We start from the raw sequence: 24,179 nt of genomic DNA on the forward strand, positions 1-24,179 counted from the left end.
ACCAAAGCCAGTAAGATCCAGGAAGTGGGGGATGACACTGAAAGCCATCTGATTCCCCGAGGGATAAAACGTGACGTTGGTTCATTCATTTAGCTAGCAGTCTCTAAAATAAATGGCTCTGGGTACTATATACTGTGAAGTACTCCTATTTCTACCCTTTATAAAAATGTTAGTTGTATAGCTGGTGATGTTTTGTCAAAGTAAGTAAAAAAAATTAGAACTCTTTTCTGACATCACTGTCATAGATTTGTGACTGAAAAGTAAAAGATAGTCATGTAGAACTTGTAAAACCAGGCAAGAAATGTAATCCCATATTTTTTTTATTACATGTATATGGTAATGATTACCAAAATACAATATTTTCATGCTGCTTCTTACCTGTATTTTGAACCCTGTGTATTTTACAATGGTAGTGCAGTTCCTTGGAGTGATCTTTTACGATCTGTTGCATTGGCGGTGTTTTTGGCATCTTGGGGCGACTGCTCAATCAAGCATTTGTTTAATATCTGTTGTCGTCTTTTCTCATTTACAGTGTATTTTGGGATCTGTATTGTGCTGCTCCAGAGAGACGGGAAACCTGTGAACATTCAAGTGAAGCAAAAGCCTTTCATGACTACGTGAGTGACTGATTTCTACTTTCTTTTTCTTTCTAGTTTATTTCCTTGGAAAATAGACTTCTGACTGCAATGGACAGTCACAGCTATATGAAAACAATCAGGACACTCTGTGCATTCACACATTCTATCCATCCATAAGTGCATAGTTAACCTTCTAGATGTAAGTGAATTAAAAGCCCCAGTCAGTTTCTAGAAAAAGAATTGTTTGAATAGTGATGTTCCTGAGCTGTGCTGAAATAGCCTTTGAGAACTCCTGATAATACAGCGTGGGGAGCAATAGGTCTTGGTTCTTGACTCCTATGGACAGCCATTGCCTTTAGTGCTAATGATAATACAGCCTTGGGAGCATTAGGTCTTGGTGCTTGGCTCTTTTAACATTTCACTTCTTTAATAGAACTCTTCACTTCCGAAGTTTAGTGGCCATACTATTGAATTGGCACAATTTAGTGCTACTGTGTTTTAAGCCCAATTTTATGAGACAATGGCAGTGGCCAGCGTCGCTTACAGCCATCTTATATGATAAAAATCCTATAAAAATGAAGAAAAAGGAAAAATGAAAGATGTTTTTTTTGGCAATACAGTAAAAGATTATTTACATATGATCACTTTGAGCATTCATAAATCTTGTCTCTATACCCGAAGAGTTTCGCGCTATGGCTTCTTCAGGGGATTCAGAGACTTAACTGGTTTTATCAAAAAATCTGTAAAAGAAAGGGTAACACAATATTACATTTATATAAGGACTGAATATTTACAAGTTTACTAGTATTAACAAGTTTCACATAAGATAATATTTCAAAAAAATTAGCATGATAATTCTACATACTAAAGAACAACTCTGCAAGTTTCATTAGGGAATTCAATGCAATATACCTATACCTATAGTAAGGTACAGCCAGAACAGTAACAATAATAATATTAATTTTCGATTCGAGCCATAAAGGAAAACGCATCAGGAAACGAGACAAGATTTATAAATGCTCAAAAAGATATGTGAAATGCAAACATTAGTCTCTGAGTCACTTGTTAGTACAAAAGCACCTTGTCTAGCAAAGGGTCTGTTAAGGATTTCTACCTAATATTGAGTTGAATAATCTTTTATTGTATTGCCAAAAAAGATGTCTTGTTTTTTGTTTTTCTTCATTTTTATAAATAAATTAGGCTTGGCAACTAACTGTATGTATTATACAACATAGGGGAACCTTTCTTTGGTAAATTATTAATTGTTTATCCTAAAAATCTTAGATGGGCAAACTCTGGGGAGTTGTCTGTCGATAGACCAGCTTCTGGACATGGGATTCTTTGGGATGCTGATAGCAGCACACACATTTTTATTCTGTTCCTGTTCTCTTCTTCATAGTAGAGCGAAGCCTCTTTACAGATTTTCCCACACTATGGAAAATCTCCTTATCAGATATCGAGTGGCTTTGACTACCAGTGATTGTCATTACTGCCCAGTTGCAGAAATGTCCTGACAATCACAAAGTGGGCATAAAGAGTATTTTCTTCTTATATCAGGATGTTTATGGACATCATTATTTCCGCAACCTGTCATGTAAAATACCAGGGATCACATATAGGAACTTGAGTTCAGGGATGAAGCAAGGTACCGAGGACATATGGATAGTTGGAGAATGATTCAACTTGTCAGCATTTGTTCACTACAGGAAAATCTATTCTGGTGAACTGACCTTTTTTAAGAAATGTTACCAACTGTAGACTTACTGGTCATCTGTGAACACTAGCTATTTACTTTAGTATAGTTTTATTAAAGCTTGAGAATGAGAATTCAAATATATTGTGTTATTTTGTGTTCTCTTACTATTTGTTGCATTCTTTTACCATTTGGTATGTAAAATGGTATCAGATCTGTTGTGGGTTTGTGTATCAATAACATGAATTTTGGAATTTATGTTTTGTTTTTTTATTTAACGTTGTACATTATTTACTATAATCTTATGTGATCAGGTTATTTGTTTAATAAGATAGCAATAAATAGGATTTTATTGATTTTATGTTTTCCTAAAACTCCATTCCAGAGAAGATTTCAGTCAGTATCCCCAGGACACAAAATGTCAACCTACCTATCTGGTAGCAATAAAAACATGACAGTCGATCTAACCTTCTCTGAACCTAGCCTTGTTTTCTGTTTTTAGTTTTAAAATCCTAAAAATGAGGCTTAGATGTTATCTGTGTGTTTGGAGATCTTTCCTGGATCCCCCCATAAAATGCACAGCGCTAGTTGGCCAGAAGAAGGCAAAGCATAATGTAGAGGTCATCAACCACAGGCGCTAGTCCAAATGTGCATAATAAGGTTCTGGTATGCACGTTTTCACTGGCTCCTGTAGTTGTCGACCTCCATGTTCTCCCTTGTTGTCCTAGTGCCTAATTTGGACTGTCCAGTTTTGGCCTAATAGGGATACAAATAAAGAAGAGCAGCTGGATGATTATTATAACAGCAGATTGGGTTATGAAAACTAATAGTTTATGGTCATAATATTTTTTTTAGCTTATATGTTGGATTTCTGTTTGTTTAATTACTAAATACACAGCATTTGTTCTACGGATTAACATTTAATATGGGACAAAGGATTTCAGAGCATTACAGGTTAGATAAAGAGACAGCACAATAAAATAGCTTGTTTTGAAGCCTAGGGATGAAATGCTGTTCTGATGGTTCTTGGTCTTCTATCAACAAAGACATTCTTTCAGTATAGCTAACAATTAGTTATGTTATTTTGAAAAGCACCACTTAGGCACCATTGACTGGATGGATAAAGGACAACATAACATTAATATTCCATATTTACCCAAATAAAACATTTTTATAAAGTTATGTTTTAGTCTTTACCGTATTAAAGAAAATCTATAAAAATATTTTCCTATGGTAGTTTTCACCAACTCTCATCAATACCTTCTGTATCTTCTTTCTGTACATACTGCAAATTTACTTTTGTTTAGGAAATGAAGTGTAAATTGGAAACAAAGCCGCTTCTTCCTCGCCCACCACATTTCATAGCACAGTGAAGATCTTCTTTGTCAAGCGATTGCAGAGTCAGCAGTCATGACCAGAGTGGTTTTTCTTATGGCATTGCTGTCTGACAGGGAAATGTCATAGTTTAAAATTTTCTGTAATCATTCCTAATGATAGTTTAATGTGCTGTGTTATAAGCCTGAAAACCGTTTTACTAATTTAAACTGTATTTTTGCAACCACAAAGCATGCAACAATTATTCTTTAACAACACAGCTGTGTAATTACTTCAGAAAGCAAACCTTAAAATTCATTAAACCTGATTACTAAATATGAATCAAGCCCCCTTTTATGTTTTTGCCACTGAAAACGAATAAAATGGACTTCCTTTGCAGATGTGTATATCATTTTGGAGATAACATGTCTATATAAACATGGCCGGTGATTTTATTGCCTCTCTACTATAGCTGGCAATTTTTTTTATTCTTAGATATTATAGGGACAGTTCTGTTCTTTTCTGTCCCAGTGGATGCTGCTGTTTTTATATCTGTGGCTGTGTTCCTAAAATATAACTCTGACGATTGCCTTGGCACCCAAAATATACACTAGAATTATTAGTGAATTAACAAAGAGATAAATGCTCAAATGCATCACAGCGGAAAGTAGAAATAGAAAACATACCTAAAGATATTCAATGATCAATGTTCATACAGATCAGCAGGATTGTGAAACATCGGGGGGTTGGTTATGGGGGTTTGCTTTTGAGATTGATAGAAGCATTGGGGGGCATGCCCACCTGTTAAAGGATATCTGTAGGGGTTTTGATCAATTTCATGCGATATGTAGAGATATGTTTTACAAAAGTACATTTATTGCATGTCAAAGGATTTCAAAAAAAGAGAATTTACAAGTAGATACCCCTCATTAGGACCTTCAAGAAATCTGGATATTGTAGGGGGAAATGTACTGTTCTGACCCATTCTTTTTTGTTTGTTTACATTTTTGCTTGAGCTACTGAGCTCTATAACAGGCTCCCAACAATACCATGTAATGTGAAACTGGGGAAAGTTGTTAAAAGGAGCCATCAGCTATATCAGCTATCAGGAAATAGGAATGCCTAATATTAGTATTCAATAATTTATAGTTACCATACCTAGCAAAAAGCAAATGTTTCTAAAACCATTGTATAGTTGCTTAATGAAGTGTAAGAAGCCACAGAAAGAGGCTCACTGAGTAACAGTCATTACCTTGGCACTGCTAGTAAATAAAGCTGTGGGGTCGTTGAATGCAATGCATTGGTGCCATCTAGCAATTAACAACACTTCTATAGGGGATGACAAACCCATTTGTTTCCACAATCTGTACCCAATTGTTTTTTTAAGCCCTTTTTAACCATTTCATCCATTAGACTTGCTAAAACATTTTTCAGGTCCCTGAGCACAGTTAATAAAATGCCCCTTACATAGATAGGCATTAGAAAGAATGGTAGCCTTTCAGTGGTGGCCACCTTTACAGACCACAGAAAGGAATAATTTTTTATTGGTTCACTACATCTTCCATGTTACTCTTAAAGGCCATTGCCATGTCTCTGTCTTTCAGAGGAGCTCACAATCTAATGGTCCTTTGCTGCTGTTTTGTAGCATTGGCCCCAGAATTATGCAGTGGAGGGAGGTCAGTCAGCCACAGTTTAAGTAACCTTGTCTGGTCCAGGGAGTATTTGGTTAAAGTTTTATTTTTATTCAACGTTTTTTGTTAATTATAGCTGTTAATAGAGAATACTAAATCCATGTGATATCCAGAGATTATTGTGATCACTTTGGCATAGGAAGATTAGGATAATATCCGCTGCTGAATCTTGTAAACACAAATCCTTTTCAAGTCGCCTACAGGCAGTATTCTGTATACATTCTAGGCAGCTGTGAAGTGGAAGTGTTGTGCTTATTGTTAATCAAGTTTATGACTGAACATGTTAGCAAGTTAAAAGTTATCACTGAGCAAGCTAAGGGTTGTATTGAAATAAGACACTGCAATAATAAACCTGTGAACATAGAAAGGTAGTAAGCTGCCAGCAGGGATTAAAAGCAAAGGATTTAGGTACCTCACCAAAACATTGTAGTCCCAATTTGCTAATGTAAATCTAAAATTCTGCTCTAAATTCAAACCCTCCCCATTGCGATGGGAATTAATTATTGTTTTATATATGTAGGTCTGTATTATTCTTTCTCATGAAGCCAACTAGTCTGTGAAACGCGCTGAAGCACAAATAGAAACTTTATTCAGGTTAAAACTTATGCAATATAGAAAGGCAATGTTTTAAATGCTTGAAAAAAAAAAAAAAAAAAAAAATGGATAAACACTAGTGTCCCAATGCCACTGGCAGCTAATGCACGCCAAAGCCATCACACTGCCTCCGCCATGTTTTACAGATTATGTGGTATGCTTTGGATCATGAGCTGTTCCACGCCTTCTCCATACTTTTTTCTTGCCATCATTCTGGTAAAGGTTGATCTTGGTTTCATCTGTCTAAAGAATGTTTTTCCAGAACTGTGCTGGTTTTTTTTAGATGTTTTTAGCAAAGTCCAATCTAGCCTTTCTATTCTTGAGGTTTATGAGTGTCTTGCACCTTGCAGTGCACCCTCTGTATTTACTTTCATGCAGTCTTCTCTTTATGGTAGACTTGGATATCAATACGCCTACTTCCTGGAGAGTGTTGTTCACTTGGTTAACTGTTGTGAAGGGGTTTCTCTTCACCATGGAAATGATTCTGCCATCATCCACCACTGTTGTCTTCCGTGGACGTTTTGTCTTTCGTGGACCAATTTCTCGGATGGGTTTTTCTGTTTTTGCAGCCTAAGGATGGCTTGTTTCGCCTGCATGGCGAGCTCCTTTGACCGCACGTTGTTGACAGCAAAATTTTCCACATACAAGCACCCCCCCCTCCAAATCAACTCCAGGCCTTTTATCTGCTTAATTGATAATGACATAACAGAGGAATTGCCCACACGAGCTCATAAAATGGCCTTTGAGTCAATTGTCCAATTACTTTTGAACCCCTGAGATGAAAAAAGATTGTGTAAAAAAAAAATCAAAAAAAAAAGGCTTTAGTTCCTCACATTTATGCAATCTTTATGTTCAACCCATTGAATTAAAGCTGAAAGTCTGCAGTTCAACTGCATCTGAGTTAATTGTGGTAATGTACAGAACCAAAATTAGAAAAAAGTTGTCTCTGTCCAAATATTATTCATGGATCTAACTGTATATATGTGTGTGTATGTATGTATATGTATGTGTATATATATATATATATATATATATATATATATATAATATCTTGTTTACAGGGACATAGGTTCTTTGGGTGTCCACATCACATGATCATTCAGAGCCAATAGTTTCATTAAACTGCAGTGTTATGCTGCATCTTACTGGCATCCCAGTAAGCTTTGCCCTGTTTGGATTCATGACATTTATACTGTTTAAAACCACAGATATACACATAAAATATAAAAAAACTAAACCTGTTACATGGCAATTGGGGTGCAGTATGCTCATCTCTGTGTAAGACAATCATGAAGTAGGGACAGGTGCTCTTTAAAAAGTATAGAGGCACAGACTAATGCCACATTTCCATTTTCATTGTATCCAGTGTCACTATAACTTGGTGTGATGCTGCTAGCTTGGCACTGTGACACATAAATGTATGCCTGGGAATCAGTGCTGTCAATTTGCATGCATTACTGCAGTGGAAGAACTGCTGAATATCACAATAGTTTCAGTAAAAATAGATGACTATTTGGGTTTCTTTCCTTTTGATTTATGAGTTTCAGGTTTGCTGTAGTATTAAATTCTGACATCTCCATTCATCCATAGACAACTGCACGTCCTAGTGAATCTTGCCTGTATTCTGTGTCCTTGCTTTCTGTATATTGGCTGTATATGTGGCTGGTTTTCCACTAGGCTTTTGTGTGTGGTCTGCTTTATTTTTTATGGTAGAAACTGTCTCTTTAGAGAGCTGTTCACTGTTATTATTACTGCTGCTACAGACATAGGTCCAATTTGTGGCCAGCAGGTATACAATATGCATTCACTATAAGATCAGCATGTGTCTTAGGGGAATCTGTTGTGAAGTGAAACCTCTGAAGCCTCTAGAATATAAGTAGCCAGTCAGCACTACCAGCTGATTAATCTGCTTTCTTCTGAAACCTCTGACAGTTACATTAGTCCAGCCCCCTAAACTACATTTAGTTGGATTACCTGCCTAGGCCATCCATTCTCAACCAAGGGGTTGCTAGGGGTTCCTTAAGCTTTGGCTGATTGATCTCCCATGTGATGGTTACCTTAGATTGGTGGCCATTGAGTCAATAGCATGATGCTGAAGTTTTTTTGGCTGTCTGTAAGGGGGACATTCTTTCCACTGACCGCCATTGTAAGAAGCATTTTTTTTCCACTGACCTTCTATGGTTTTATCAAAAGTTCTCCAATACCTGAAAATGTTTTCCAGGCCTACATAGGAGGTAAATAAATTTAATAATTGCTTCTTTAGACATTTTCTATAAACTTGTTTTGGTGGGCTGAATCTTGGTAGTGGAAAGAAGCAGTCATTATTTTCTATTGCTGGACCATGTATTTGGGGAGAGTGGGATCACCATGAGAATGCCATCTCTGCAGATGCAGAGAAAATTGTATTGTTCAGAGGTCTGTTAATTATTCATTTTCAGAATGGGGAGAGTTGGGAATCCCTTTTCAAGTCCAAGCTTGTAATTACTAACATACACCACAGACCACCAACTTTGTAAATTACCCAAGTAGTTGCTGGTAACCTAGAGTTCGCGGGACACATTATCCTGTATGTGTGATGCAACATGATATTTTAAATCCCATCCATTTTAACCTGTTCTGACAAAATTGTACATCCCCCATGATTGACCCATTCTATATATGTAAGGCTATAGTGGTCTGCACTACATCTCCCAAAAGCCAGAAATGTCTCACAGTGGTTGACAAGTGACTGTATTTCCACCTAGATGCCTACAAAAAATGTGTATTCTGTTATAGAAAATGTTATCTAGGTAAGCTGGCTGAACTTTTTAACAGTAGCACAGTGGCTGTATTTTTGGGATGCCATGGCACCAATAATTTTATGTGCACATAAGGGAAGAAAGTAATAGTTTTACAGGTGCTTTGCCAGTTTTGCACAAGTTGTGGTTAAAACCAAACAAGCTTACTTGACATTGTTTATTTTTTCAGCCCTGAAATGTTCTCTTGTTCCATAATGTTCACTTCTATCCCACTTCATCAACTAGTTTCTAGGGAAGTACTTCATAGGGATCAGATGTACTTTAAAAGATTGAACTGGTTGTGTAAGTGAATTACTGTGCAAACTGTGGCAGTGGAAACATGGCTGTCTTCTTCTTGATTCGATGGTTGAAATATGTGTAAGGGAATCCGTCTCCAGATGCATCTGATGGCTTCATTTACTGGATTGCTCCGTCTTTTGAACACACCTCCAGTTAAAGGGCCCAATGCATCAAAGTGTCAATACTAAGACATGGAGTTACTTCCCCACAGCTCTGAGTCTGATACATGCTTCCTCTGAAAGCATAAATGTGGTTTGTGGCTGTGGGGAATCACTGAAGTTCTACATACTGATATTCTGATAGACAAGACCCAAGGTGCCGATTCTTTAGAATTGTTCCATTATATCACGTCAACATTTTTGTGCTTCATAAAAGAACTGTAGAAAAAACAAAACAATGATTTTCTCTTGAGAATAGCGTAATGATTCTATATTTTAAGTTCTCTTTAAGTTTGTGCCCTGCAGCACAATTACAGGCTTCAGTTTGGTAGTACTTATTTGGGGTGCCATTAGTTAGTCACATCAGTGTCATTTTACCCAACAGTGGATTTACCTTTATTCTTAGTCTATTAAATAGCAAGTTCAACCAATAAGAAATCTCAAAGCTTCAGTCCAAAAATAAGGACGCTGATCCGCAGTACGTTTCATGCATTGGAGTTGCATGCAGCTGGCTATTGGCACAGCTTTTAGGTGGTCATTTGTTTCATTAATTCTCTGCTTACAATATTGCTGAACATCCATCCTCAAATGCTGCATAGCTGCATTGTGTTCAGACAAATAAAGATGCGGAAACCAGTCAACAAGCATGTTCTAAATATTTTAGGCTAAGATTCAGAATAGTAGCAGCCTAATATATGCAATACAAGCCTTATAGATGGGTATGCAGCCAAGTACAGAAGATAACAATACCTGAGGTATTTACTATGCACAATGGACCTGATTTATTAAAGCTCTACAAGGTTGGAGAGGATACACTTTCATCAGTGAAGCTGGGTGATCCTGCAAACCTGGAATGGATTTCTTCAAAGTCATTTGCTATTTGCTAGCCAATGTTCTCAATTCTGGACCAGATCCATTCCAGGTTTGCTGGATCACCCAGCTTCACTGATAAAAAATTCTATCCTCTCCAGCCTTAGGGAGCTTTAATAAATCAGGCCCAATGGGCTTAATTTATTAAAACTCTCCATGACTGGTAAAGATAGACTATTATGGGAGAACCAGCAAACCTGGAATAGATTTCTTAAAAATCATTTCCAAATGTTTTCAATCCTGGGCCAGATCTATTCCAGGTTTGCTGGATCACCTAGGTCCTTCCATGATAGTTTTTAAATCTCTTTCAGGTCTTTGTCATATCTGTCCTATTGGGGAGATATTCCTTTATGTCCTGTTCTGCAGATACACCAGGACATTGCCGAATGTCACTGTGGTGTGTACAAACCACTAAAAAATGAAAAAAGATCAACCTTACATCCAGGCAGCTGACATTCTTTAGAATCAGTTCATCAGTATCAGCTTTCAGTATCTCTCAATCTTAGGTCCGCTTTAAAACCTTTCAGCTGGCATGACAATCTAGGTCTGCTGTCTCCAGGAAATGCCACATATATTGTCTATAAGAAATCTGGGCGTTTTAGGCTTTTCTGTATTTACTTTCTCCTCCTTGCTTGTAATATAGCTAGGAGCTGACATTTCAGGTTTAGTAAGTTGCAGTTTGCACATTACATAACTGACATTTAGTTTATTAGTAAGTATGTGAGATTTGCTCTGTGCATTGGGTGTGTCCACTGAAAGCTGGACAAATTACACCAACCCTCACATAGTCCATTGGTATTACCAAGCATTAAAGAGTCAGCTTTTGTTTTTGTTTTGGCTTTAGGTATTGCACCAAGATATTTCTAACTGGTAGTAGTTGTGTTGCTGTGTCCAGCAATGGAGTAAATGAGGAGAATGTCCCCAGAGGTCCAGAAGTGGGTCACTAGTAAATCTATAGAGACAAGCAAACTTTTATAGACAAAGTTTTACTTGTCGCTGATGTTTACTCTCTTGTGTGTAATTATGCATATTTGTGAATCCGGCAACCCTAGCTATTTGTACCTGAGCTATATTTAGTGCTGTGCTTTGTCATCTTGATTTTGAAGATGCACGAAAACTTCATTTTCTTTAACTTTTTGAATTTAACTGAAACATTCCAGGAAGAAAAATAAGTCTACAAGTGTATTTTTGTGTCTGAATCTGTCTGTAATGTGACACATGCACACCTATTATTCAAACATGTAGATGTGCAACCAGTGCAAAGTATTGGGTTTGTGGAGATTGGTTCCAAACATGATACTTAATGTAATAATAACACCAATCAACATGATTACATTATAAATTTGGGCTTTAGTTTAGTTGGGCTTTAGGACTGCTTTACTTTGAAGGATGTTATTTATTTATTTCCAGTTTTTATTTAGGGTTCACATTTCATGCAGCATTCTCTGTGGCTAAAATTATTTCTCTGATGAGTTTCTTAGGTAACTCTAACAAGCCATGAGGCTAACTGAAATAGCCATAATCAAGGATCTCAATGATCATCTTTGAGTGTTTTGCCATATTATGCTTTGAAACCAATACATTTTTTAATCTCTTCCACACAGACTTAAATGTATATGGGTGTTCGTTGATGTTTTGCAGGAACCATATAAAATTACATTTTGGTCTGTATGTTGATATATATATATGAGTTGGTCTTGCAGTTTTTCCAAGCATTAGTAATTGATATTACACACTTTGCCCTGGCATTGTTGCTGGGGCTGTCCTTAGAGTTTGACTCTAAAAATTTGCTGTCTATTTAAAGAGACTAATGGGGCAGAGGGAGGGAAGATGTAGGGCTGGGGTAGAGGTTTTGCCCAGAGATGGGCTTTATGTTTCCTCAAGGAAGAAAAGTGAAAATTAATATTTTTTGAGTGTTTTTCTGATACCTAAATAATGGCTTGAGAGTCACATATTAGCTTTTGACCCCTTTCAGTGATTCTTGGTGTCGCTGTTATCACCATTTCACTATAGCTACATACACACGTGCAATTAAAGTCCTTGGGAAGGATCTATCACGATCCTTTCCAAAGACTAAGCACTGCACGATGCATGAACGAAAGCTGTACATACCACACCATTCTGCTCTATAGGGAGGGGAGGGGGAGAACGACAGAGCGGCATCCCGCTCTGCGCTCTCCCGTTTCACTTGCATTAGGATCGTTCGTCGTCCGTGGATCCGCCAGGACAGTCAATTGGGTGATGGACGACGGGCACTGTACACACGCCAGATTCTCCTCTGCTATCGGCCTTGAGCAAATTATCGGGCGAGAACCATTGGACGTGTGTACGTAGCTTTAGCAAATGACCATGGAGCATTTATCTATTATTATTACTAGTCTATTATTATTTACCTTTTTGATTAAAATTTTTAATATTTAATATTACCTGATGAGTTCAAGTTGCAACATTCTTGAGCTAGGAAAAGTTCTATAAAGCATGGACATACCCAAGAACGGATTATTAGCCATGGAGGATTGTTTACTAACAATTAAAACATGAAACTTTCACAACTGTGGTAAAGTAACCTCTACATATGCAGTGGTCTTTGTAGGATTACTTAGTCCCAAAGTAAAGGGTCAATCCAACCAAAAGTTTTATTCTTAATATTAATGAATGTTGCGGGACATTATTCCTGCAGAGTGGTTTCTTTTTACTTCCTAGTTCCAGACTGTCAGATTCTTCAAGGGATGCAAGTGAGGTATATAGGGTCCAGATGGATGAATGAATAAAAACGTGGCTGCTGAATCTATTCCACGTTTACTTTACTGGCTTCTGACTGCCATTAGACAGTAAAAAAAAAGCAGCCTAATAGGGTTGTGACTGGGCTGTCCTGGAATTATAAGGTTCCCAGCACCAGGTTGTCAGAAATGTACAAGGCCATCTTCGACTCAATATGTTGACAACCCTCTCTAAGTCTGGGGTCTGTCATACAAAAGATAATGTGAAGGTAATAGGAGTAAATTGTAAGCTCTTCAGGGCAGGGTCCTCTCCTCCTGTGTCACTTTCTGTATTCATCTGTCATTTGCAACCCGTATTTAATGTACAGCGCTGTGTAAAATGTTGGCGCTGTAATAATCCTGTTTATTAATATTATTAATATTAATATTATATATTTCAGGTACTCAAAAGCAATTTTTTGTGTGTGTATATATATATTTATTTGATGCCAAACTTCATTTTATGTGTTATTTTTTGCCCATGTATTTTTTACATGTAACAATATATATCTAGAAAGAAAAGGTCATTGTTTGTTCATTAAAGCCTGTTACAAGTGTATATGACATGACAACTATTGTTACCTCTTGGTACATTGTAAGACACAGCTTTCCAGTGCAGCATTGAAGCAAGTCACGTGCCATGTTCTACATGGCTTTAAATTAGCAGACATTCTGTATAGTTGAGATCTCTTAATCTTGTTGGCATTGTTCCAAGCTGGTCTTTTTTTGAGGTATCACCATATTACCGCTGAAACCTCTTCATTTTGAATAGCTTATAAAAAGGAATAGGAACCTCGCTATAAATGTGAAATTTTATATTGAAAACTCTAATTTCATAGGAATGTAAGAATGAAAAATACTACCATGAGAAGGTTAACAGTTAAGAACAGAAACTTCAGATCTAGTAAAGTAAATCCTCAGTTTGAAAGGTTGGCTTTCATTCCCCTCGTATGTTTTATTACAACAATGTGCAGGTTCTTGAAACTAAAATGTGTCTGTGCAGTAAATCCTCATCTTACGGTGCTGAGCTTATTTTAAAGAGGGCCAGAAGTGGATTTTTCTCTAGCTTAGGGGCTGCTGTCTACTGTTGTATATGTGTGTGTGTATATATATATATATATATATATATATATTTATTTAGTTGCTTTTAACATCTTGTCTAATCTTTACCTATGTGGTGGGCACAGCAGGCAACATGGGTAATGTATCTGCTTAGTTAGTCAGTACAGAAAGCTATGAACAACATCCAAAAAAATTGAAAAATATTTGTCCGGAATGGGTTGCACCACTTTGAGAAAACCATCTTCATGGGTATTATAGATGCAGGAGTAGAAAACTTGCTTCAACTTTTTTTTTTCTTTTGGACACTGGTATGAACTGAGGTCATTGTACTTACTATTATTATACTATTATACTTACTATTATTATTATTTTATAGCCTATTGATCCTATTTGATAGTGGACATAAAAGTTTATGCATCTAAAACTTTGAGACGATCATGCCATATGTGATTTAAAGGATGGAAAGAGAGATGTTTGCCATTGCCATTACCATTGAACCTTAACCTGCCCCTTATTGTATAGCAGATGTATGTAGAGTAGAACCTGGCTATAGTTGGATGTCACAACGATCTTCAAAGATGCTAAGTGACTTCAAAGCCTTTCATTTCATATTTAGGTTTCATTATAACAAGCCTACTGCTGTTGCCATAGCAAGATGTGAACATAAAAGGCACATAGGTGGTGTAGGGCTTAAAAATGATTCCCCAAATTACATTAGAAGCATCCAAAAAGAATTCAACAATAGCAACCTATTGTGTACCTCTGGCAGGTTTTACTTTAAGAAGGAAAGAGAAATGGGTCATTGATATTCTTTTCCCCTCAACATTCCTGAAATCATTATCTTATACATCAGAGTTCCTTTTTACTACTAAAGTTTGCTATCAGTAAGATTTCCCTACTATGAATTCTACTTATTGCTTGAAATGATCTCCTCCCCTTTGTTTTTTGTTGAGTACCCAACCATCACTGAATGGCGGGTGATTAATTAATAAGAGCCTCAACAGACGTCAGTGGAGAAGGATGGGAGATAAGTAGAGCTGTAAGAATCTTCTCATTCTTTCCATCTGATTGTTTTCATTGAAATTTGCACCATACTGGAAATGCTTTTGTCTGCTTCTTATTACATTATGACTTTGTGAGATGTGAACCTGTAGAATTATGTTGTCACATTTGATACAGTAATTATCAGTTTCCAATGTCTTGAACAGATCTACTTGTATAAATGTGAATAGGTGTCACTAAACGTTATCGATCTTTTCTTAATCCTAGATATAACTTGTATTTTATAATTCTGCTGCAAATTATCAGCAGATTCAGTGTCTGTGTGCAAATGTATTGTTTCAAAATGATTTGCACTTTGAGAGCAGGGTCTTAAATATACACTTCTCCAGGGGAAGGTAAGTAAATTCCAGTGCCATTTTTTTGTTGGTTCTGCAGATCTATCAGCACAGAACCTTCTAGTGGTAAAGATGTACCACACCATACTTACGGAAGAGACATAGGCAGTCTCAAACTTTCAATTTCAATCTATTTAGCCTATTTAAAGCCTCATTTAACTCTACCTGTTCCTAAATTCTACTAATAACGCAAAGTACCTATAGTCCTGTTGTTCACATGATTTGGATGTTTTTGATTTGAAGAAGTATGTAATTTGCTATTGTTGGCCTCTTTTTCAGGCCAGTGTCTGCAGTGCATCCTACAATTCACCCCTCTATTGTCAAAAAACTGTGAGCCCATATGGAATGTAAATGGAGATAATGTATAATATATTTTCCATGCATTTTGCTTAAATTTGAACATACTGTATGTAGTTGCACATTAAATGCAGAAACTACTATGTTATTGCATGGTAAACAAGCACTCTACCATGCCCCAAAAGTGAGAAGCACCCCTGAAAGTAAAGTTTCTTGTATATGACAGTCTAAACAAGTGGCAAATTCAGTTTTTATGTGATGAAAAAGCCTAATAAAATAAGCAAAAAAGTTACTTTACCTCCCCTGATTGAACCAAATCCTCCTTCATTTGGGTCCTACATGCTCCCAGGTGGGAAGCCAGGGTTTGATAGACAAACTAAAAGCTTGTGAATCATCGGTGACAAAGCCACACAGCCTGTGATGTTGTTTTCACCCCTCCGTGGTGCAAGCAGGCATGGTGTAAATAGGTGGCAACCCTTCCATGAACTCAGGAGCAGTGCAACATTGTTGCCACCTCATCACCGGAAGCTGCATTCACTGGTAGGATCAACAGATACTTTTGGGATTTTTGCAGCAGAAATAAGAGAAATCTGTAAGGATGCACACTCACCGGAAGGAAGAGTTTTTTGGGCAGAAGAGACATGAAAAGTCTCTTTTCCCAACTCCTGGTTGCTTTTTGTCTACACTGCACAGCACATATGGCAATGGCTAGAATAGACCGAGATGCCCGGGACAATGTAATGCAGGAGTTACATCATAAGTGGCTGCCCAATGGCTGAAGGATCATGATGGACTTGAAAGAGTTGGCAGCAAGGATGGCTTCAGTGTGATTCAGCAGTAAAAACAATCCCTAACCTGTTATCACTGCAGAGCACAAAAAAGGTGTGTGTGTACTATAAATAAAATGGCAAAAGCTCACAACCCACCAACAACTTTAGTTCTGCTTTACATGCTGCAGCAGATATTTTTATTATTGGTAGGGCCATAGAACTTCTAAAAATCACTTTTATGTGAAATGTTTGCAAAATCTTTACTTCTGCATTCAAACATCTTATGAAAATTAATTTTAATACATGAATGGATTATCCGTTTTTGAAGAGATCTCAAATCACTAAAGTAAGCAAACCCAAGTCCTGTGGAGCCTTTGTCAGAGGGACCCAGGTAGAAGATTAATTCTTATTGCAGGTGCACTCCCAGCTCAGACCAGATTAATCTCCTGGGAGTAGATCAATCCTATGACAGTGATGTGTGATTCAGATGTCATGGGAACAGAGTATTTTCAGGAATCAAGACAGGAAAGCAGCTTAAAGTTTTAGGACACTGCTGCTATACAACATCCTCCATTACCTCACCAGAGCTGGAAATAAGTCCCTAATACCTGTACATAATGTACCCATGTATTTCCTGTAGCCAGGTGAGCAATGATCCAAGAATACTGACCTTTTTATCAGTAATAAAACTCAAAAGGACATTCGATTTTCTGATTGATGCCTGTGCTATGGGAATAGCAGTTTACAGTGTTCTTTATTTAGAGACTCAGAAAAAATGCAATTTCTTCAGAATGTGCCTGTAAGAGGCTGAAGACTGCCTGCGACCATCTACCTTCTGTGTCCACCGTTTGTCCAAACCCGCCAAGCTCTGTAATAGCTAGCTATTAGTATGGGTGCCAATCACAGCGACCAATAGGATAAAAAGTACATCCAGGCAGATTCTGTATTCTATATAAATTGTGCAGAGCATTTATTAATCTATACAACCCCCTGAGCCAGGATACAGACACACACCTTAACTATCAGTGAATGTCACTGCAAGTCAGGTGGTAAAGTCAATAGTACACCTCGCCAAGTAGGTTATAAGTATCTGTATGCTAAATCTGCCAAAGTCCATTGAAACAGTCTGCATTCTTTGCAGCCTTCTAACACCCATATATTACGTAGAATGAAGAGAGCGGGAGTGAAGATATGCAGGATGTGCATTAGTGGAAATGTATAGCTGCCTTACATTACAGCTAATTATATATACAGTTCTGTAAATAGCAGACAGATTGGCATACTTTATTACAGGAATCTATCTCTCCAGTACATTCATGGCTAAGGTGTATGTATAAAGTCTGTGCATCACTGCATGTGGTTATAATTCGGTATCTGACTTGCATAATTCCTATGAAATTTTTATTTCTTTTTTTTTTTGTCACCTATGAGATGGTACGAATAAAGAGCAACAGAGGATGTGTACATGGCATACCTCCCAACTGATTTGAAGGGATTGTCCCTCTGTCAGATCCAAGTCCTACTGTTCTCCCCACTTGTTCCTCTTGTTAAGTGCTAAAAAAATGTATCTTTTAAAAAGTTTTATTTAGCCCTAAACTTTTCACCCAGCCTCTAAAGTACTCAGTTTGGTATTTTTTTCTAAAAAGGTAAAATAATGAAAACAATTGAAATATGGAAATATAGTTAAATATTTACTGTTTTTGAGTGCAGATTCTCAACTCTTTTGGTAAATGATCTCAATGGCATATATGCTTGAGCTTACTTGTCTGGATAAAGTGGACTCCAAATAACAACCAGATGAGTTTCCATTCGAGGCCCATCGGTGAACACACATAGATGGTATGCCATGTTGCATTTGTGTTTACATTTTGGATTAGGCAAGCATTGCAGATGAAAACAAGAAAAACACCTACATGTTTAAACCCCTCACTGAGCTAAATTCTTGATGACAAGAAATGTTGTATAATCTGTACAATGCTTCTCTGGAAGACTTGTGCTACAAGGCTATCTTCTAATGATTAACCTAACACAGCTCAGAGTGATAAATACCAGGAACTATCAAAAGTGTATGAACTATAAACACAAATATAGGTGAGAAGAACGGCTGTGTGTGCAAAAAGAAATAATCCCTTGTCACGTTAAAGGAAAACCTTCTTTAAATAGCTTAATGTATTTTTCAGGAAAGCTATTTTATCTTTTTAAAAAAGGATGTTAGCTTGCCAATCATCACTTACTGCCACTTACTTAGTATAGTCCTCCTTTTCGAGTGATTTTTGTTTTCTTGTGCCTAGAAATATGTTTTTTTTTCTGACAAGAGAAACGTTTTATCTTCTGTTGCTAGCTCTTGCTCACCTTTCTTGCCTTTTCACTTCCCCATGTGGTTGATGAATCAAAAGGAACTGTTTTCTGATATATGGCATGGTCACTGGCATTGACCTACCTTTCCTGTTTCCTGTGTCTCACTATTTGCTCACCAGTCTAACACAGGTGTGTTCTAATAAAGAAACAGCATCATGGTCACTGGCCCCTGCCCACCCATCCTGTTCAGCCTTTCTTACAGTTGGGCCAGCAATCAAAAATCAGTGTGTTAGGAATGTACACAGATTCTACATCCCATGAATTTGCATTTTTAGCTGTGGGTCCCCCCCGTCCATCAGTCAAAAACAAGGGTGCTCTAACATAGAAGCAGAACATCTACTTTCTGGCTTTGGCTTCTTGCTTCCCTTGACTCACTATTGGCCCATCAATTATAAACCGATGTGCTCTGACATGCAAACATCATTCCCCTAACATGGTTATTGGGTGGATTCATAAAACAATAGGCAGACCAGAACAAGGAAAGCTGTTGTTTCAATGGGCCTGATAAAGGCTCTCCAAGGTCTGGCAAACCTGGAAAGGATTTCTTCAAAGTTATTTGCTAACAAATGTTTTCAATCCTGGGCCAGATCCATTCCAGATTTTTTGGATCACCTAGCTTCACTGATAAAAGTGTATCCTCTCCAGCCAAAACTTAGATAACAAGGCCAAGCAATATGTTGGCTTCTGCTTTGTTCTGCCAATTTCTTGCCATTGCTGATCTGCAAGTTGCCTTGCTATTTTTTGTCGCAGAAGTGAGCATTCTTCCAGGGAAGTCATGGTAAAGTGAAATCACTGCACACTTGATCTGGGCCAGTAAGTTAGGCTTAGTCTACATGGACGCTTTCGTCAGCCTTTATTTACCCTTTTAAAGCCCATGTTTAAAATTCTTATGCATTTCAATAGGCTAATCTACACCAGGACGTTTCCTTGAGGCACGTTTATGAGCTTTATAAAGTTGCTTGCAACGTGTAAAAAATTTAAATGCAGGATTGACGCTGGAAAATGTCCAAAACCGCGGGGAAACGCTTCCATTGATTTCAGTGGGATGTTTCCCCGCCTTTATAAGCACTTAAAACGCAAATGCATTAAAAAAGCGGGGATAACATGGCATAGGCATTTTCCAGCTTTTTAAAGGCAAGCTTTAAAAGCTAATAAAAACATAAAAACATAAATAATAAAACATAAAAAGCATAAAAACACATAACGCAATAGGAACGTTTACATGCATTTTTAAAAATGTCCGTGTAGACCAAGCCTTAGGAAGTTTTAATACTTTCTATCAGATGAACATAAACCAGAAGGCATTTTCAGAAGAAAAGCTCAGCATTGACATGGTATATATTTATCAATACATGTTTCTATTTAAACTATGAGAGCCAAAGCTAATAAAAATGTTTCTTACAGCCGTGGCAATAGTGCTTCACAAGTTGCATAACAGAATTATCTCGCATTACTTTAATTGATTAGGTTCTTTTTTTTTTGTTTGTTTTTTTTGGTCAATCTTGAGTCCAATTTACAGGCCAGTCCGATAATTTCCAGGAGTATAGGTTTTTATCTTCAGTGATATTCTGGAAGAATGCTTCACTTCTGGAAAACATAAGGGTGGTGGCAATAATATCTTCATGATGTATACGCACCTGGTTATCCACATGATTTAAAAGAAAGCACGTTTCTTCAGACCAGGTCACCTTCTTCCATTGCTCCGTGGCCGAGTTGTGCCTTTGGGCATCGACAGGGGTTAGCATGGGCATAGCATTGTTTTGTAGCTATTTAGCCCCATATGCATTAAGCTGCAATCCAGTATCTGTACAAATACCCCTCTTTTGTGGGCAGCATCACTTTTGGTGGGTGCTAACCACTGCATATGGAAACAAGATTTTGATTTTGCTGTGGAGATATATATATATATATATATGTATATATACACACGCACACACATATACATTTTTCCCCTGCAGCACAATACCTTCACAAGCTAACTGTTCACTTGCTGCCTATTATATCCATCCTCTTGACAGGTGCCACTGTAACAAGATAATCAATGTCACTCACATAGAGTACAGCAGTCTCTGCCTACTGTACAGATTCCAACAACTCGAAATTAATTGCGTTCAATAACTCACCCTGTTGATACTTTAGTATCACCCTACTTTGTTGGTGTTCAACCATTTGTTGCACACATTGTTCTGCCCATTGCCAAGCTTGGTTTGTGTAAATCCATACATTTATACTTGTAATAGTGTGGCTGATATACTAAAGGTGTAGAGCATTTTCACAATGCAAAAGATACCCAATTATGTGCAAGATTTTTTTTTAAAAAATATGTTTTCGGTTGTGCATGAATGGAATGGTAGAAGTTAGCACAGTCAGTGAGAATTTTCTTTCAATGTAAAAATTTGCTTTGTAATGTGAACATTTTTTGCCCCTTTAGTACATCATTCACAATATTTTTTTGACTTTTTTTTATTGTACTCTCAAGCCATGTTACACTAGTAAGCCAATTAATAGCATGCCAATTACAGAATCCCTAAAACTTTACTCACTCCATCATTTTAGATATTCCCACAAAGTGATATGATGTTTAATCAATGCTGCTTTTTTAAAGGTAATGCAATTATTCCAAGATTGGGGGTGTCTGTCAGGAAATGTAGTAGTTGGATTTTTGTTTTTTTGCCAATATTCCATTTTCTGCAAATCTTAAACCCTAAGATCCTTGTCCCAGCTGTACCTGTAACAGGGCATTTATTTATATTGCAAACCTTGCCGTGTGCCACTTGAGTTGCTTTGCTCAGCATTATTTTGTGATTTAGATAAACCGGTTTCAGTGTTGGACAGATCTTTGTTTTGTCCTTGAGTATATTATGTACTGTATATGGAGGAAGGCTGTCTCTGGAGTAGCTTAGAAAGCTGTTGTCTTGGATTTGACAGCTCTAAATAGAATGAGATCCGCCAGCCAGGACAGTGAAACAATTCAGTATGAAAATTTACAACTTGGCTGTGGACATGTATTCAACACCTGTCTGGACTAATAAGTAGCTGCTGCTGATCTGAATGGAGGGATCACCATCTGGAAACGGGACGCTTTATTCAATGTGTCACAAGCTTCTTTTCTCTCTATTATACTGCTTCAGTCACTTGTACTTAAAACTGATGGACAGGCTGTTCCTAAATAGACCTGTGGGACGCTATGCCTGGTGCGAGTGCAGCTAGCCTTATCCCTAAAAGTTATTTTAGACAAATCATTTACATATTTGTTGGTATATTTTATGATCATATGTTTAATTATACTGTATATTGCTATACAACAGTAAAAGGTATTAGTTGTAAAAGGCCACTGATAAAGTTAGGACTAATACCAACAAAATCATGTAATCTTGAGTGCTTGGACATTTGTTTGCTTCAGAGATGCATTTCCTTCCTATACAACTCAATGTAATTGTAGGAAAATAAGCAGCTCTAAACACTTCTTACTACTAAAGCAGCACTAGATACAGAATTTGAGTTGCCTCTTAGTCTGATGCCATGTACATGAACCCTTTAACATTAGGATGTGACATTTTTCTTTTGTACTTTAGATTTTAGAAACTGATTTCTTTTGTTGTACCGAGACTGTGATATTTAGAAAGAAAAATAATTGTCTGCAAGGAAATGGGTATAAGAGCTGCTAAAAATACAAGTTCCTCACTGGCTGAATATTTACTATGAAGTTTTTCTTTTCTGTCCAGGAATCGTATATCTGAATAGTTTAAATACAACAGGAATGTTTCATATGGAAATCCTCTTGGTCTTATCCTCAGATAAAATATGAAAAGTAACACAGAAGTTTTTGTTGTATTGTGTTTGGGGGAGCTCATTAAATAGTTCCCTGACTTGCTTCTATAGCATTGCATTGCTTACATGGATTCAGCAACTGGTACTGGACAGTTTAGGGTTTTCTAGGGGAAAACAGACTTTTTTTTAAGCTCTGGTATGTTGGGCTTATGGACCTCATTTGTATAGGATATTTAGGGTTCCTTTTTTTCACCCAGTTAAATTGTGCCTGTCATTTTACAGATGCATCTTTAACAGGTGGTCTGCTTTCTGCAATCACCACAAAAAGGGTTTTTTTGTTTTTTTTATACTATATACCTTTATTTTAGACCCAATTATTTCATATACTGTGCTTTGTTTTTCTGTATGCAGTCCAGGCATAGCATGGCTGGAGGGAAGGGCATGTACAGTATTACAGCTCCCTGCCTTTATACTCCTTAAGGGTCTCTAGCATTGATACAATCAGTGGTCTGGTTCTTGGAAAGAGTTCTGCAGATATCTGGATCCTTTATGAGTAGATGTCCCTTAAGAAGAGTAGGTAGTGCCCACATGTGCCGCTGAGCCTCCATGACTGCAATCCAAAAAACTAAAAAGGTGGGCCAGGGAGAACCAGTCTGGGGATGGAATGGTTAGATCACGGTTCTTAATTCTTTTCCCTTTGATGGCCATATTGCATCATTTTCAACACCTAAAGGGCTAAAACACTCATAATAAAATTGGTAATGTGTTCCTCAGAAAACAAATGTTTTACCTCTCAGTGGAAGGGAAAGAGTTGTACTGAATATTTATATATATTCTGAACAACACTGAGGAAACAACTTCAACAATGTTAAGAAATACAAGCGTTATGTAAAAGTAACAAAGACCAACGCATGGAGTGCAGTGGCCAAGAATGAAACTACAGCCCAAATATGTAGAGTTCAGGAGTAAGGAGTATGTAATGTACAGAGTGCAGGGGTCAGATGTAAACAAAATGGAAAGGTCAGGAGTTTAGTAAACGTCCCATTTAAACCTGTATGCATGAAAATACTTGGAGCATACATGAAGTGATATTTTTGACAGTTGTCAATTGGTGTTTTGTGTTAACTTTTCATCACAGCAATGTTTCATGCCACAGTTGTACTAACTGTTATTGTCCTGTTCTGGGTCGAGAAATGTATAACAAATAACTTTGTAATAAATAATGCAATGTTTTTTTATTGCAAAGCTTGCCAAATTTGTTGCCAGTATAAGGTGGGTGGACTTTGATGGTAGGCACCCCTACAGAGTAGGAGCTGGTCGACTTTTGCCTAATAAAAGACCCAGAGTATTTAGGCTTCTGGAAATCTCTGCAAGATCTGTCAACATTCTTGCAGCAATTCAAGTTGCAGAACACTCCATAATATTTCTGTTGTTGAGGTGTGATGTAGAAAATGTGGTATTCATATCTCCATTTTACCATTCATTGTTTCTAGGTTTTAGCTTGGAGCAATGCAAAACAGAGCACCGTGCATTACATTCATGCTGTGGCTTAATATGACTTCCAGACACAGCAAGGTTCTTGTGAAGCACCAGGCCTCAGGGACAGGCTGGCTGTCATGGCAACACTTTGCGTTTTTAATTTTGTGGAATGAGGCTACACATGACTGACAGGGGTCTCTTTCTCCTATTGATTCTTCAGTCATTGGCTGTCATACATACGCAGAAGAATCTGCAAGACAAGCTTGTAAAGAATGACACAACCTATACACCAAACAAATGTTTGGACAGGC

The 24,179-nt window shown here is 37.3% G+C and overlaps 1 protein-coding gene across 1 annotated transcript in view; it reads left to right on the forward strand.

Moving 5' to 3' along the window:
• Window positions 1-24,179, forward strand: part of SSBP2 (single stranded DNA binding protein 2) — a 114,359-nt gene that overhangs the window by 39,452 nt on the left and 50,728 nt on the right. Inside the window, exon 4 of the mRNA XM_072416204.1 lies at window positions 533-617. Coding sequence (XP_072272305.1) covers window positions 533-617 — 85 coding nt within the window. The remainder of the gene's footprint in view (window positions 1-532; window positions 618-24,179) is intronic.

This window comes from Pyxicephalus adspersus, chromosome 6 (genome assembly GCF_032062135.1).
Source record: "Pyxicephalus adspersus chromosome 6, UCB_Pads_2.0, whole genome shotgun sequence".
NCBI classification, from domain to species: Eukaryota; Metazoa; Chordata; class Amphibia; order Anura; family Pyxicephalidae; genus Pyxicephalus; species Pyxicephalus adspersus.